Below are 18,404 nucleotides of genomic sequence, written 5' to 3'. Positions count from 1 at the left end.
AAGATCATGAACACTGAGGACTAAAGTTATGATGCTGAAAATGCAGCTTTGATCACAGAAATAAATTACATTTTAAAATATATTAATACAGAAAGCTGTTATTTTAAATTTTAAAAATATTTCACAATTTTAGTTTTTATTGTATTTTTGAGCAAATAAATGCAGCCTTGGTGATAAGAGACTATTACACACATTAAAAAATTGACTAACCCCAGACTTTTGAACAGTAGTGTATGTAATCATTTTAATACACGTAATATACTTCATCAAAAAGTCAATTAAGTTAAATGAAAACCTTTCATTCACTGTAAACATTAAAGCCTGTGTTAAAGAGTTATACAACACAACATGAGTTTACTTCCTCTGCTGCCATCTACTGTCAAGATGAATATAATAGGTGTGTTCTACCATAAACTGCTTACAGTGTACATATTGCCTACTATTTAAATCCTGTGTGAATCAGTATGCAATGACTACTGTTTCATATGACCTGACCATGTTGCTCGGGAATGAATGTAGCGACATATTTCTTTTGAAGTTGAAATTGCATCAGATTACCCAGAGGAGTTTGCTTTGCTTTCCTGTAAAATGATGATGAAACACGTCGCATCTACAGACTTCACATTTGTAAAACCAACAATTATATGACTGTCATTTTAAAAACATTCACACATATTTCCATTAAATCTAGCCTTTCTGTACTCTGGCATGCTGGGATACCTGAATCACTGCTGCCCTCTCCATTCAGTGACGTAGATTTAGTCTCTGCGGTGTCACAGCTTCCTGCCAGTACGAGAGAAAAGGAAAACAACATCATTAACTATTTACTGTAATTGTTTTACTAGTTAAACCAGTTATTTTAGTATCATTGAGACATTAAAGCTATTAGCATTAGTTTTTATTACACTTTTGATTCAGTGTTTATTTTTGTTGTCATTTTAATTTGTTAAATTTTATTTAGTTCTGGGTATTTCTTTTTCTACTTCATGTGTCTATACAGTTTATTATTATTTTTGTTTTATTTCAGTTTAAATTATTTTAGTACATAAAGTTAAAATAAAACTGCTAAATAAAAAAGGTTTGACTTGAGTTGATTTTAAAATGATTTTAGTTTTAGTTAAGTAAAACAACCCTAGTTCAAACATAAATACTTTGAGAATATGCATGATGCTTTTGAATGGCTAATGTTAAATATGTCGTAATTAATATTTAAATATTATTAAATAAATTAATAAATATTTGTGACATCCCGCTGTAAACGTTATACTCTGAAACTAACTTCAAACTGTTACACAACATTTCAATAATTTTTACTCGCAGCTCATATTAAATAAATAAAATACAAATAAAATAAATAAATACAAATGTATGTTTATGTTTACACTTGCATAATAATATTCATAAAAAAGCTCACAGAAATGTGATGCATCATCTACCCTCATACACTTACACATTATTTTTATTTTCATTTAATTTTTTTCTGTTTTGTGGTTTTAGTTTTGTTGTGTTTTTCTTTTACTACTTTTTTATGTCTATACAGTTTTTATTCAATTTTATTTTGGTTTTAGTTATTTTAGTATATCAAGTTAAAATAAATTTAAATGTTGCCAAATTAAAGAGTTTAAGTTTAATGATTTTAGTTTTAGTTAAGTAAAACAACCCTGGTTTAAACATAAAAAATGTTTTCTGATAATATGCATGATGCTTTTAAATATCTGATTAAATATGCCATAAATAATAACTTTAAAACTATTACACAACATTTAAATTATTTTTACTTGCAGTTCATATTAAATAAAATAAAATACAAATAAAATAAAACAAATTTATTTTAAAAAAGTATGTTTATGTTTACACCAGCATAATATTTAGAAAAAAGCTCAGAGAAATGTGCTGTTACACAACATTTCAATTATTTTTACCTGCAGCTCATATTAAAGAAATAAAAAATAATATATTCATAAAAAAAGTTCACAGAAATGTGATGCATCATCTACCCTCATACACTTACACATTATTTGTATTTTAATTTTCTTTTTTTCTGTTTTGTGGTTTTAGGTTTTGTTGTGTTTTTCTTTTACTACTTTTGAACGTGTCTATACAGTTTTTATTAAATTTGATTTTGGTTTTAGTTATTTTAGTACAAGTTAAAATAAATTAAAATAATATTGCTAAATAAAATAAAAAGTTTATTTTAAGTTTAATGATTTTGGTTTTAGTTAAGTAAAACAACAAATGTTGAATATGCATGATGCTTTTGAATAGCTGATGTTAAATATGCCATATATGATATTGTAACATTATTAAATAAATAAATATTTGCGCTATCCCACTGTAAAAGTCATACTCTAAAACTAACTTTAAATTTATTATACACAGCATTTCAATTATTTTTACTTGCAGCTCATATTAAATATATAAAATAAAAAGAATAAATAAAAAAAATTATTTGCCACAATTATGTGTTTGTTTACACTAGCAAAATAATATTCATAAAAAAGCTCACAGAAATGTGATACGCATCCAGAGACAGAAAACAATAGTATAAAATAATAAAACCACACTATAATATAATTGCTAAAGCCTACTGACAATCTAGATGATATCATGTAATCTTTAACAGCTCATTAGTAAATGTACAATCTAAAAGCAAACATGAAACAGGGCAAAGAACTTTTATGAGCCGCAGTAAATGCAATAAATGTAGTCAGTGTGGATTTTCCCATTTCTGTGGGGAGAACAAAGAGGTTGTTTTATCTGGTTGTTTTTAGAACATGTCTAAAAATCCAAAAGCTTATTTTTCTTTAAAATGTTTTATAGCTGACAACGAAATGAAAAGCTGCAATAAAAAAAAAAATCTATTTAAATCTACAAAACAACAAACAGACCGTCTCCTCTTTGAACACATCTCCAAGAAGTTGTGGATAATTAGTTTCATTCCAGTTTTAATTGAATTTGTATTTGTGTCAGTGTGTTTTGTCATAGTTTTGAGTTATCAAAACGTATACTATGTCAGCTCAGATGATTTGTGATTATCTCACAGATAATCACATGTAAACATTACTTTAGCCTGATTCATTGAGGCAAAACTAAACGGGTGGATAAAACATCAGTGAATATTGACATTTGTCCTACACTCACTATAGATAACTCCTGATAGTCCTTTCTATGTTTAACCTTAGTTCCTCACATATTTGGTAAGCTAAAGGAATGTTTTAGGTTTAATAAACATTCCTATCTAACCATAGCACCTGTGATGTACTGCCAATTTACAAAGACTTCACTGAACTCTTCTTTCAGGCTATTAATCACAGCCTTACAATGGAAGTCTATGGGGCATTTCTGGCAGGGAATTGCCTTGTGACTGACACAAAAGCAGACTCTGATCACAAGCTCAATATTGGTCCAGTTATGCATTTGTGAAGTTTTCAACTTTGAGTTTATTCAAAAAAAGACTATTTGATATAAAATCAACATCCTTACAGAGCATTCATAAAGGTCCATTGTGCCATTATGGGTGTTAACATGAGACTAGTGTGATTGAATATCTTACTGAGCTCATCTGTTTAAGGTCACCCTCAATCTGTCTTGACAAAGCTGTCTTGATGCAATGCCGGTAAAGCTGGTAAACCCGGTACAAGTTTGACACAATATGCGCATGGGACAGAGGCTGTTTACATACAGTAAAATACACCCACAGGAAAACTAAACAATCTTTACATAGAAAAGTCTCCTAGTCGCACTTAAGATGACTCAATAGCTCAAACAATAAACTGAGATTTAAAGCAGAACTGAAGTGGATGGTGAACAGCAGCTTTAAAATGAAGTCACAAGTAGCTCATATGCACTATTTTGCAGGTCTTATAAAGCCAAATACATTATTTTCTTGTTATCTACCTATGTACTGAAAATGTTTCTCTCTTTCACAATGTTAGCATTAACTAAAATTGTAAAAATATTTTTGTCAATTGAAAGCTGAAATATATGTATTAGAAATGTTGAAATACAATTACCAACTAGTAAAAACCTTTAACAAAAAATTACAAAAAAAATTACAAAATGACATAAAATTACAAAAAAAAAAAAATAATATTATATATATATATATATATATATATATATATATATATATATATTAGTAAAAAACTTTTACAAGAAAATTACAAAAAAAAATTACAAAATGACAAAATTACATATATAAAATCTGAAAATTTAAAAATAAAAGCTAATTCACAATATAAAAACATTTTAATAGTGTACAAATTATACTAAAAACAAAAACACAAAAAAAAAAAAACACAACAACATAGTATTGCATTGCTCAATATCGCATTGCTAAATATTTTAACGCCACAGTCAGTCGCACTGAATCATCACCGCATGACTGATTGTGACATGCTGCAAAAAAAGATTTGACAGCTTTATGAGCCACTGATGATTATTAGTGAAATGTATTCACACTTTTGTGTTCCACATGACAAGAAAGAAATTAATAAGAGCTTGGAATGACATAAGGGTAAGTAAATGATACCAAATTTTAATTTCTGGGTGAAATATTCCTTTGATTTTTTTTTATGTAGCATGTCTCTGAAATACTCGATGCAGAGTGATCAGAAACTTCAATGTGATTTATAAAGCAAACAATGTGTGTTACTGTACCTGCTGAATCTTGCGACTTGGAGACTTTAGCATCCTTGCTCTTCTTTGATTTCTGTACAGAAAAAATACAAATTCCTAACATTATTTATTTATTTTTTTAAATCATATGAAATAAAAGAACGTGGAAGGTAAAAGAAAGGAAGTGAAAGCGTTTTTTGCTCATTCAGTATGTTCAGTGTGCATTTTCACTTCCTCATCTCTTACAGATTACATTACAGTAATGCATTTGCTGGTAATTTTTAATCATAGCTTACAACAAGCACATCACAAAGACCACTGCAATTCTATACCAGCAAGGAATCAATTTACTTTTGCAGTTTTAGCCTTGAAACGGCGCTCCTCCATGGCCTTCTGTAGCTTCTCCACCTCCTCTTTAGTCCCATTCAGCGTCACAAGGTCGTCTTCTTGAAAAGGATCTCCACACTGTTAAAAACAAACACAATAACAAGAACGTGAAAATTAAAATTACTGAAAATTTTAAATACTGTTAAATGGCTAGGTTTGGCAGAAAAAAAATACATAAAATAAAAATAAAAAATTACAAATTAAATTAAATAAATAAAATAAAAACACAAAAACATGCATATATAATAAAAAAAAACTATTGAAATAAAATACAATAATTAAAAAACAAATTATAAAAAATAAAATCACCTGCCAACTACACTTTATTGTCTATTTCAGGTAAGGTGCTTGCATTTAAGATTAAGGAATATAGTACAAATTATGACATAGTTATTGACTTCTGAGGCATGAGTAATCTTTACCCTTTACTTTCCTAAAATGTTGCTGGAGACTAAATTAGGTGTATTTGGTGTTTTTAGATGTCTAAAAGCTGTGGGGTTTAAATGCACATCAAATAAATCAAAAAACTTTTTTTTTAAATGCTTTATAGCTGACAATGAAATGAAAAGCTGCAATTAAAAAAAATCTATTTAAATCTGCAAAACAACAAACAGACCGTCTCCTCTTTGAACACATCTCTAAGAAGTTGTGGATAATTCGTTTCATTCCAGTTTTAATTGAATTTGTATTTGTGTCAGTGTGTTTTGTCATAGTTTTGAGTTATCAAAACGTATACTATGTCAGCTCAGATGATTTGTGATTATCTCACAGATAATCACATGTAAACATTACTTTAGTCTGATTCATTGAGGCAAAACGGGTGGATAAAACATCAGTGAATATTGACATTTGTCCTACACTAATAGATAACTCCTGATAGTCCTTTCTATGTTTAACCTTAGTTCCTCACATACCTGGTAAGTTAAAGGAATGTTTTAGGTTTAATAAACATTCCTATCTAACCATAGCACCTGTGATAGGCTGCCAATTAACAAAGACTTCACTGAACTCATCTTTCAGGTTATTAATCACACCCTTACAATGGAAGTCTATGGGGTAAGTTGCTTGCATTTAAAGATTAAGGAATAATGTACAAATTATGACATAATTATTGACTTCTGAGGCATGAGTAATCTCTACCCCTGGGCTCAAACTTTCCGAAAATGTTGCTGGAGACTAAATTAGGTGTATGATTCATTCAAAGTTTTTCTACTTACACATGGAAATATATTCATTACCAAGTCTCGGAGAGGAGAAAAATCGAAGGTTTTAGAACGGCTAAGCCTTTGTTATTATACAACAAAGGCACTGCATTACAAAACAGTAGGAATTACAGAGAGATCAAACCTGGCTTAAGAACTAGACTAAAACTAAATATTACAGCTTCATTTAACCTATAATTCTTTACACATGTCGAAACACAGAAAATTACAGTAAAACAAAATTCTCTCATGTTGAAGGTAAAAAAGAAAAGAAAAAAAAAAACATGGTTGTTGAAATAATTTTCACTCAGAAATGACAAAAAAAGGCAAGTAACGCATTAAATTAAATGTGAAATTTTAAGAAGAAAAACTGAAAAAGTATTTTCTTGGAAAACATACCCCAATAATCATTTTTTTTTACTATGTACATAGTAAAGTCATTAAGACTAAAACACAACACAAGTATACTATTAGTTAAAATTACTAATTACCTAAAAAACTGCCTGAAAGCGAAATCCACAAACTGAAGAACTGTTAATATATCACAGAACAGGTCATAAAGCAGGTATGACAGCTTTGCCTAAAAAGCAGAAAGAATCTTGTACCGATGACTAAGTTAACTGAAAGCCAAACACACACACAATGACAAAGGCATTTAGCAACAGCTATTGTCTTGCACATGAGCAGCACTAGCACACACAAGAGCGCTAATCTCCCTCGCTCATCACGCACGGCCCACCGGCCCTCGGGCTCGCTACAGGTCGGTTGCTTTCTGTCTCCGCGTTCGTGTCGGGAAAAAACAAGGAGCTAATGCATCTGGAATCACATTTATCTGCAAAGCAGGCATCTGACGAAGAGTACAGGAGGTGGAGAGAGCAAACAGAGATTTGCTAAACAAACGGAATACTAAACAAACTATGCTAAATCTGGTTGAAGCTTTAACATGAAATCAAAATGGACATTTACTTTATCTATATAAATCACTGATCTTACTGTGCACAATTTCCTCAATGCACTTTATTGCAAATTATGTAATATTTTGGTCTGTTGTTTACAAAAAGTAATCATGTACTGCTAACATAGCTTTTTACTGAGCTTTTTTGAAGCTTGACAGTCCTTGTTCACATTTAAAATGCTAATGATTGAAATTAATGACTGGATGATGACAGGATTTTCATACAAGGTAGCAATTAACTAGAGTTAATATGAAATTAAAAAGGGCTATTTTCTTTCTTAATGCACATTCCTGACCTTATTGTGCACAAATTCCTCAATGCAAATTATCAAAATAAATGACTAGATGTTGATGCAAATGCAAAATAGCAACTATAATCAAGTCAATATGAAATCAAAACAGACACAATTTACAGTCTCTATGTCAAATACTACATATGGACTACTAAAGTAGCTATTTTTACAGAGTTTTTGTTTCGTTTTGATTTATTTAAAGCTTGACTGTCCTTATTCACATTTAAAATGACATTTTTATGCATGATAGCAACTATTAGTTACTCATTCCCGCATTCATGATCTTACTGTGCACAATTCCCTCGATGCACAATATTGCAAATGAATGTAAAGTTTTGGTCTGTTGTTTACAAAAAGTAAATATGTACTGCCAACATGGCTTTTTATTGAGCTTTTTTGAAGCTAGACATACGGTGGCCGAGAGAGGCCAACGTATAGACAGTCCTTGTTTACATTTAAAATGCAAATGATTGAAATTAATGACTGGATGATGACAGAATTTTCATGCAAAGTAGCAATTAACTAGAGTTAATATGAAATAAAAAAGTGCAATTTTCTTTCTTAATGCACATTCCTGACCTTATTGTGAACAAATTCCTAAATTTTCTTCAACATTTCCTTGTTCACACTCAAAATGCAAATGATCAAAATAAATGACTAAATGATGACAAAATTTACATTTTTACGCAAAATAGCAACTATAATCAAGTCAATATGAAATCAAAATGAACACAATTTACTATCTTTGTGCACAATCAGACCAGGAATGTGCATTGTGTCCTTAATGCGCATCACTGCATTACTGCAATAAAAACATTATTGTTCTGCTGTTTACACAAAGATACTACATATGGACTGCTAAAGTAGCTATTTTTACAGATTTACAGATGTTTATTATTTTATTTATTTATTGTTGTTTAAAGCTCGACATTTGGTTATTTATTAACAAAATAAATAACCAAATGATGACAAAATGGTCATTTTTTATGCATGACAGCAACTATTTGTTTAAAACTGAACCAATTAGTAACTAATTCCTACATTCCCTATCATATAGTACACAATTTCCTCAATGAACATTACAAATTATAAGTGTTTTTTGTAAAAAAAAAAAAAAAAAAAAAAAGTGCAATTTTGGCCAGTTGTTTAAAAAGCTAGATATGTTTAGCTTTATGTTATTTTTGAAGCTTGACAGTCCTTATTCACATTCAAAATGCAAATAATCAAACTAAGTGACTAAATGACAGAATATTCATTTTTATGCAGACGACAACTATTTGAACGAATTAGTAGCTAATTCCCACATTTATGATATTACTGTGCACAATTTCCTTATTGAACAATATTCCAAATTACATTTTTTGCAATGTTATGTACACAAAGCTACTATATAAATGGACTGCTAAAGTCCAGTTGAAGCTTGTTGAAGTTTGACCTTATTCACATCAAAATGCAAACAATAAAAGAACTGACCTAATTATGTCAGAATTAGCAAGTATTTGTTTACTAATTTAAATCCCTAAATCCCTGCCTTTATGTATGAAAGTCATTCAGGTCTGCTAAAACTGCTTTAGTCAACCATAAACATGAACAGAACAGGTTACAGAACTGGTTAGGCATTATGGTATTGATGAAATGTCATGCTCAACAACAATACAATTCTCTTGAGATAAGAGTGTTAAAAGCAAAAGAGGTGTGAATTACAGCGTGAACTGGACCAACCGTATTTCACCTCCTCAAGCTCCTCCTCCCCTTCTGTCATGGGGAGTGTTACCGAGCAGCCAAGCCCCAGAGACTCGGGAGGACCGTGCTTTCACAGCGAACTCATAACAGCGATAGCCGGCTCACAGCCAGAGCAGTCTCTCTCTCTCTCTCTCTCTCAGAAAGGCACTGATAGTAAACGCTCGGCAGGGGATTGCTGCTTATGAAGGAGCTTTTTAGACAGAGGTCATGTGGATGTCAGCATATTTGTGAATATTTAATCCCATTTACAGAAGTGGAAACGGCTTGAGCTGAAAGGTAGGCACACTTTGACTCATAGATTTATTGGACTGTGTCTAATGCACTTGATGTTTATGTTTGAGAAATCCAAAACATGTGTAGGGGAGAGCCTGTAAGGAGGTTTCATTTAGCTTTTTAACTATATTAAAAGTCAAATCTATCATGTATAAAGAGTGCTTATACACTATTAGTAGACATACAATCGAAAAAAAAAAAGAAACATCTTTCACCTTCATCAGCACAATGGTAGCGATACCAATTTTGCTCTTGAAGCCTGTGGTTTGACTGTACAATTATTATGTTAGCAGGTGCTTTATAAGTTCACATGCTACCTAACAACTACTGAGACACGTCGAAAATCAATCATCTTTCTCAGTTCCATTCGGTACAAAACAACAAAATGGCACTGAGATTGTGTTATCAATGAAAGCATATGTGCTAAAGTTCAGGAAGCTTTCTATTCAAAGTGATTAATATACAGTATTGTGATTAATACTTAACGCCAACGCTGGAATGAGTTTAAATTTCATGTGCTTTTTTATCACTTCCTTAATCAATCAATATTCAAGACTTGAGACAAACTCATTAATAAACCTTCCTAGATTACACAATTTTTAGAGATTCTTTTTAGAGATTTGCTGATGTTACACTGTTTCACGATGCCATAGAAGAACCTTTTTGTCTGAATGGTTCCATAAAGAACCTTTAACATCCGAAGGACCTTTCTTTTTCATTAAAATTAAACATTCTTTGTGGTGAAAGAAGGTTCTTCAGATTATAAAGAGGTAATAAAGAGATGGTTCTTTAAAGAATCTATGACTGAATGGTTCTTCTATGGCATCGTTGTGAAGAACCTTTTAAAGCACCTTAATTTTTAAGAATGTACACCTGCATTCAATTTACTGAACAAAAATTATAGAATTAAAAAAAAAAAAAAAAAAAAAAAAAAAAATTAATTTGTGCACATATTTCAAACCTGCAGTAAGGGTCTATTAGATCAGTGGTTCTCAATCCTGGTCCTGGGGGACCCCTGCTCTGCACATTTTGCATGTCTCCCTTATTTAACACACCTGACTGAGATCAGCTCATTAGGAGAGAGATCCATGAACTGAACTAACAAGCTGAAGATCTCAATCAGGTGTGTTAAATAAGAGAGACATGCAAAATGTGCAGAGCAGGGGTCCCCCAGGACCAGGATTGAGAACCACTGTATTAGATCACTAGTGTCTTTCTTACTGTATTTTACATAATTATTTTATTAAAAAATCAATTTGTATCCCATTACAGTAGAAATACAGCTGCCTTTGTGCTTTCCCAAATCTTCACATATGAGCTCATGTCAAAAACAGCATTGGTCATGTGAAAACATGAAAATGTATTGCAACTGTGCTCATTACTGTATATATTTTAAAGGTCGTTTTAGAGAACCGCTCGATGTAAACTTTTCCACTGAAGTAGAAGTTGCACAAGTTTTCTTTAGTAATTGGTTTGTTGGCCATTGCCTTAAACCAGGGATCCTCAAATCTGGCCAACGAGATCCATTTAACCCTAATCAAACACACCTGAGCATGCCAATCAAGATCTTCCGGATCATTAGAGAATCACAGGTAGGTGAGCTTGATCAGGGTTGGAGCTAAACTCCGCAGGGCATTTGCTCTCCAGGGTAAAATGGAACCCTGCCTTAAACCATTTATGATAATGCAATTCCTATTAAAGTTATTAAACAGTCAAACTCAGTTCCTGGAGGGCCACAGCCCTGCTCAGTTTAGATTCAACCCTCATTAACCACACCTGATCCAGTTAATCAAGTCATTTAGGCTAGTTTGACAACATGCAATGTGTGATAAAGCAGGGTTGGAACTAAAATGTACAGGCCTGCGGCCCTCCGGGACCATAGTTTAACACCCCTGGTATAAAAGAACAACAGCAGTCAATACAGTTTAATACAGCCGTAGACATAGATTATCATTAATTATGTTGATGCAAACATACATCAACATCACTATATGCTAAAATTTTGGTCAAGAAGAGAAATCTAGAGGTCTTTAATAATGCAAAATGTTGGCAACTTGTGTTCTCATTTTAACAACTGATCTACTAAACAGGGTGTTGATGATGAGTTTCTGCAGAAGTTACATGTGCTTCGTGCTAAAAGCATTACCCAAAACCACAGCATCCTCTCATATTGATCTATGTGAGGCATGCAAGGATATCTGCAAACCTTGCAACACTTGCATCACATGTAACCAAGGAACTGATGTGAACCACAAGTTGCTACTTTATATATAGAAAGCATCCTATATAAAAGGAACCTTATAAGCAACTTATTTGAAACACTCTGCATAGGGATGACTCACGGTAATTATAGACAACTAAAACCTTAAAAAATGTTTTTGCTAAAATTATTTTATAATAAAATAACCAAAACTAAATTAACTAAACTAAAAACACATATGTTAATATGCATTACCAACTATAGCATTATCTCAATGATAATAAAATAATACAGTAAGCGTAAATATACATAGAAAAATAATTTGTTAAATCATTTATTTTTTATTAAATATTAAGCCAACCACATTTCACAGTGACAATGAATCTTTAGTAAAACTCAGTCACACCTTCTTAAGAGACATACAGTGCTGTCATCCAAAAGTAGCTCTTAAAATCCCATTGCACCATTTTTACAATCCTCTGGATTGCTTTAAAACTAGATATGATTTGATAGCGATCTTAAACTTGAGCTAACGTGTAACTAACAGCTCACACACTGTACACATTACGTTAGGCTAATAGAACGGTGTGTGCTTTTCATTCTTTAAGGTGACAATGTCAGCGTGTTTTCTAAACCCCTGAGGGTTCATTAAATGACTTAAAACTGATCTCCAAAGCTCATTTGTGTCCAGCAACTGGGACCTCCAGCAGCGAACACAGCTCTCTAGGGTGCTATTAAAAGGAAACCCGAGGGTTGCTGGGCTTAGAAAAGAGTGCCACAACAGAGTTAGAGCCAGGTTGGGGAAAAAAAATGTTTGTACCCTTCTAGAAATGTGAAGACAATCGGCGTTACTGTCAAAGGGGGCCACACCATTATGCGTCATTATGAGAAAGGAAAAAATACTCCTGAGTAATGGAGACACCCACTGAAAAATGTTTATCCAACCCATGTATGTAATGATATGATTACTTCTGCCCATGACTTCACAACACAGCTGAGATGGAGCCACCCAAAACGTGCTCTAAAACTGCTCTGGAGTGACATGATTCACCTTCAGAAGCTAGATTAGGCAAATTTGTTCATTATTTAAACATGGAATAATTATAGTTCAAACATCAAAATGTTTACTTGCTTAAAATGAATTAAGCTAACATAAAATAACAAGCAACAAAATCTTAACAGTACTCAGAAATACTGGTTAATGTTAATTTCAAAGTACAGTAACATTTCAAATTGTACAAATTACCATAATACAATGCATTTTAAATGAACGTTTAACTAACAAATTAACATTAGCATAGATTATTAAATTCTGTAATTCTGTTGTTTCTTACTTGTCTGTGATTTCTGTTAACATTTATTATAAAGTGTTACACTTTATGTCTAATGATTCTGTGATACTTTACCACAGAAAATAACTGTGGAAAAGTCTGTATTTGTTTAAAGCACAAAAATTCTTTAAGAATAATGATATTTTTTTAAAGAATTGAATTCTTTTCATTCATCAAGGATGCTTCCAATTAATCAAACGTGCTAGTTAAGATATTTATAATGTATAAAAGATTTCTATTTCAAATAAATGCTGTTCTTTTGAACTTTCTATTTATCGAAAAAAAAATGTGAAAAATGGTTGTGTATCAAGGTTTCCTTATAAATATGAAGCAGCAAAACTATTTTTACAATTGATAATAATAATGCAATGCTTCTTGAGCAGTAAATTGGCATATTAGAATAAACTCTGAAGGATCATGTGACACTAAAGACTGGAATAATGATGCTAAAAATCTGCTTTGATCACAGCAATAAATTTAATTTAACAATATATCCACATAGGACACAGTTCTTTGAAATTGTAATAAAACTGAAATTGTATTTTACAATATTACTGTTTTTACTGTATTTTTATTCAAATAAATGCAGCCTTGGCGAACAGAAGAGACTGCTTTCACTTTTTTATCAACATGATTTATGAAACAGTTCTGTGCTTCAGTGCTTATTTAATGATTAACAAAAAGGAGGATGTATATTTGAGCACTTTCCCAAGTGCCTCTCTGATCATTTTGTTCTTCTGCTCTGTTTCAGGAGGTCTATAGCTGCTTTTCAGATGCTGGACTATTATGGTCCAGCTTGAGAACACCAAGTGCAGTTTTCTCTTCTGCCTTGGAATCTGCATTCTGATATGTTCCGCCATTTACCTGAAAGCCAACGTATCCAACACTCCTCTTCCATCAACTAACTTGGCTGCTAACAGCAGCCAAACCACACCAGCCCCAAAAAACTGTGACATTCTACCACCCGCAACTCCCTGGTTCAAACGGCAGCGAACAGACAGTAAAAAAATCAGCTATGAGACTAAATCAGATGCAAACTGCACTCTTTTGCAGTCAGATCTGCACTTTATTATGGCGCCGCTGAGCAAAGAAGAAAAAGACTTCCCTTTGGCTTTCATAATCACCATACACAAAGAACTAGAAACATTTGTACGGCTACTGAGAGCCATTTATGCACCACAGAACGTCTACTGCATTCACATAGACGCTAAAGCGCCACAAGAATATAAGACGAGCGTCAGAAACCTATCTAGGTGCTTCCCGAACGTCTTTGTGGCGTCCGTCAACGAAAAGGTGACCTACGCTGGGTTTTCCCGTCTGCAGGCTGACATAAACTGCATGAAGGACCTGGTGAAGTCTCCTACAAAATGGAAGAGAGTTATAAATCTGTGCGGCCAGGACTTCCCAATTCAGACCAACCTGGAGCTGGTCAGGTACATGCAAGAACCCAAATGGAAAAACAGGAACATGACGCCGGGAATCAAACAGCCACCGACTATGAAGCACAGAACTGAATTTCAGTACGAGGAGGTAAAAGGCACTCATGTCGCACCAAAAGGCAAGGGTCAAAAGAAGGGACCACCTCCTCACAACCTGACAATTTACTTTGGGACTGCTTATTACTCCTTGACGAGACCGTTTGTGGAGTTTGTCCTCAAAGACAAGGTGGCCAATGACTTGCTGGAGTGGTCTAGAGACACCTTCAGCCCTGATGAGCATTACTGGGTGACGCTAAACCACATGAAGGGTAAGTGAGAATGCAAGAAGCATGATTATCTTAGGCTTTTGAATGCAATGTTGACTCAGTGTTAGTTCTAGTCAGAGATTACGCAAGATAACAGCAATACTGATGACAGAAAACTGCTTATAAATATGTGATCTCTCCCAATCACAAAATTGGTCTTGCATGTTTACTCAGAAGCACCTGGCAGTTACGTAGAAGGTGAATGGGAAGGTAACGTTCGTGCAATCAAATGGAGGGACCAAGAAGGGAAAGTACACCAGGGCTGTAAAGGTACGAGACCGGCTAGCGAACACTTTTAACACTGACATTACAGCACTTATCAGACGGTTTTATCCAAAGCAATTTGTCACAGAACGAACAATATTTCTAGTGCACAATGCCAAATTTATTCAGAATAATTTCTGCAGGTTTTATGAAGATAAATGTAATACTTTACCTTTTTTAGTCACCAAGTAAAGGAAATTAAGAAATAAATTAAATGAAACAATACATCAATATGTTCTCTAAAAGTAAAGTCTTGTATTTGCAATGCTGCAAAGTTTGAAAATACAACTTCCAACAGATAAACATAACTTTTCGATTTCAATTTTAGTTTGCTTTTAGGTTGAAAAATCTGCTTCTAAGCGCTAAAATAAAATTACAACTCCTTCAGATGCAAAAAAAAAAGTGATGTTCTTTCTCAGTATTTCTGGCTTGTTTTCCAGTGTCAATGTATCATTTTATTTTGCCACAGATTACAATTTTATTTGTATTTCTCAAAATCTCAAAAAACTCAAACCAAGGCACTCGAAAAACTGAAAAAATTATTCACATTTCAGGGTGATGAAGGCAAGTAAGCCGCAACGCGTTGGTGCACGTTTGCTGTTTTAGATTAAAACCATGTGAATAAAAGGCCTTTTTATTTTTTCACAAGTTTTTTTGAGTGCCTTGGATTGATGAGTTTAAGGACATAAAAGAATCCCGTAACGAAAGAGCACCGATTTATAGATTTTGCACCCCAGCAGCATATTTTGCATACTTTTGGATACATTAAATAAGTTGTTTTATAAGAAATTTATAAAAAATGAACACAAACAAGGACAAAAAAATCTGCTACTGGGCTGAGAAAAAAAATAAACTTAATTCAATACAAAAAAGTTTTCACACCTCACAGACCTTTTTTTTCTTGTTTTAAATTGAAACTAAGTATAAACATTTTCTCAGAAATCAAGATTATGTTCAGTTTGCGTGTCAAGTAAAACGATCTTAATTTAAGGCTGTTTAGATGATTGTATTGGAAACCAAACCAAAAATATAATGCATTGCAACATTTAATGCAACAACTTTATGAATTGAAGACATCCTTCTCCAATTTAAAAGCTTTTTAGTCCTTAATTTGAGAACGGGCGAATTCAAACATTGTAAGACCCACAGAAACCCCGAAAAAAGCTAGATATTAAGACAGAGCCATTTAAGGCTTTTGCGCAGTCATCATAATATCACAGCTTGCCAACAACAGTCTGTATTATCATGTAAACATAGGATTGCAATCCAGTGTCTATGGGTATTAAACCTGCTGTGTTTGTTTCTACAGGACAATACGTGAGGGATATTTGTGTTTACGGGATTGACGATTTACCGTGGCTTATCAAAACAGAAAGCATGTTTGCGAATAAATTTGAGACCGCAAGCTTTCCAGAAGCCCTGGATTGTCTGGAACTGTGGCATCGGCATAGAGTTCTCCAGCAGGCTACGGTTCCCATTCAACTATCATGGCATCTCACCACAGAGGTCTAAGTCATGAACAGCACTGTCATTTCAAAACCAGGGGACTATTTCTAAACAAACATCACCGAAAAGTCAAGGACAGGGAAATTCACTCCGTTTACAGGCTTCTGCATGCACTCAAAACTCTACATCATGTGTATCACTAAATGATCTGTAATATCAGCAAACACTCGCTCCTCTTGACGTCAAAGTACCATCTCTCATGGACACTGCAGACATTAAGGAAGGATAAACAGAAACCTCACTGGAACATTTTCTGCTTTACGGTGCAAATTTATTGCGTCAATATTCACGACGCATGACAGCGCAGCTTGTGATGTGTAAATGCTGAAAACATGTGAACAATGACTGTTATGTGAGTTATGAGTAATATTACTGTTGTACTGTTAATAGTAATGGTTATTTATATTTATTTTTATTTATTAACTGCATAATGCACTGTTTAAGGTAAATAAAAAAAATACATGGCCAGATCAAAGTACAACAAAAACGTTTACTACAATTTGTCATAGAATTATTTAAAAATTCTGAACTACAACTATATATAGAAGGAAAATGATAAAAAGTATATGAAGTAAAATAAACTTTAAAAACAAAAAATATTTGATAAATATTGTGATTTTCTTTTTTACTTGCATAGCCAATCCTTACTCCCAAGTTTAGTGAGCATCATTATGGCATGTCTCTGTAATACTATCATAATGTAAACCGCATATTTTCAATATGTAAATTTTCATGCAAATTATGTAAACATGAAAACCTGCTCAATTTTGATCTCAACACTGTTCATAGTGTTTAGACTTCATGCTTAATTTTCAGCGCTGTGAGTTGTATTGAATCGTTGAAACCCCATCCGAACATATCAAGCACTTTCATCTCCATTGTGGTTTTAATAAATAAGCCTCTTTTACTTGGATAGAAAAAATTATTTCCTAACAACATATAAAAATTATCTGATTCTAACAGAGGGACATATTATAGCCATAAACATTTACATCATGACCACTAATAGACATTTAGTCAAACATATCACCACAAAGAGGTAGGGTATAACTGGCATCCATGTGTCAAAGTTATTGTTTTTTTTTGTAATGTTTAAAATGTAATAAATATATTTTAATATTTATTTTGGCTCATGGTCCTAGATCAAGTTTGATTTTTGGCCCTTCGTTTTATATGGTTTGGGCACCTTTGCTCTAAGCAATGCTTTTCAAAAAAAAAAAAAAAAGGTTGAAGTCTCATATGTGTCTTAAGTCGCTGGGGTATATTTTTAGCAATAGCCAAAAATACTTTGTATGGGTCAAAATTATTGATTTTTCTTTTATGCCAAAAATCATTAGAAAATTATATAAAGACCATGTTCCATGAAGATTTTTTTTTGTAAAATTCCTACTGTAAATATATCAAAATGTAATTTTTGATTAGTTATATGCATTGTTAAGAACTTAATTTGGAGAACTTTAAAGGTGATTTTCTCAGTATTTTGATTTTTTTGCACCCTCAGATTCCAGATTTTCAAATAGTTGTATCTCGGCCAAATATTGTCCTATCCAAATAAACCATACATCAATAGAAAGCTTATTTATTGATCTTCCATATGATGTATACATCTCAGTTTTGTAAAATTTAACCTTATGACTGGTTTTGTGGTTCAGGGTCACATATATGGTCAGCTTTCCCTTCCCTGGTGTTAACGACAGAAAGAAAAATGCCTATTCAAAACCTAGACGCGTGTAACACAATACATAACCACGGGTTATGATTAACAACACCAAGAATAGTTAAAAATTTGCTTGGAAATGAATAGCCATTATACTATATTCAAATATTACTGAATGTTTGTCCAAGCACAGCATGCCACGCTGTGATCTGACTTGTTTATGCCGGTTGGA

The 18,404-nt window shown here is 32.7% G+C and overlaps 2 protein-coding genes across 2 annotated transcripts in view; one reads left to right on the top strand and one right to left on the bottom strand.

Annotated features, from left to right (window-relative positions):
* Window positions 1–18,404, bottom strand: part of rtf2 (replication termination factor 2) — a 30,802-nt gene that overhangs the window by 3,242 nt on the left and 9,156 nt on the right. The window contains exons 6-8 of the mRNA XM_073851341.1: window positions 4,969–5,082; window positions 4,660–4,711; window positions 721–783 (exon numbers count right to left, since the gene is read on the bottom strand). Coding sequence (XP_073707442.1) covers window positions 721–783; window positions 4,660–4,711; window positions 4,969–5,082 — 229 coding nt within the window. The remainder of the gene's footprint in view (window positions 1–720; window positions 784–4,659; window positions 4,712–4,968; window positions 5,083–18,404) is intronic.
* On the top strand, window positions 9,258–17,970 carry gcnt7 (glucosaminyl (N-acetyl) transferase family member 7). Its single transcript, XM_073852340.1, has 4 exons — window positions 9,258–9,473; window positions 13,753–14,748; window positions 14,920–15,015; window positions 16,319–17,970. Exons 2-4 carry the CDS (start codon window positions 13,788–13,790, stop codon window positions 16,519–16,521), a joined length of 1,260 nt encoding a protein of 419 aa, XP_073708441.1. The 5' UTR covers window positions 9,258–9,473; window positions 13,753–13,787; the 3' UTR covers window positions 16,522–17,970.

The sequence above is a fragment of the Garra rufa genome, chromosome 12 (assembly GCF_049309525.1).
Source record: "Garra rufa chromosome 12, GarRuf1.0, whole genome shotgun sequence".
In the NCBI taxonomy this organism is placed as follows: domain Eukaryota; kingdom Metazoa; phylum Chordata; class Actinopteri; order Cypriniformes; family Cyprinidae; genus Garra; species Garra rufa.
The sequence above is the reverse complement of the archived record's forward strand: the minus strand, read 5'-3'. Positions and strand labels throughout refer to the sequence as shown.

Bases quoted from the DNA above. Each gene is read 5' to 3' on its own strand.
- gcnt7 (XM_073852340.1), top strand. From the start codon at position 13,788: ATGGTCCAGCTTGAGAACACCAAGTGCAGTTTTCTCTTCTGCCTTGGA. The intron at 14,749-14,919 runs GTAAGTGAGAAT...ATGTTTACTCAG, and splicing joins GACGCTAAACCACATGAAGG to AAGCACCTGGCAGTTACGTA. The intron at 15,016-16,318 runs GTACGAGACCGG...TTGTTTCTACAG, and splicing joins AGTACACCAGGGCTGTAAAG to GACAATACGTGAGGGATATT.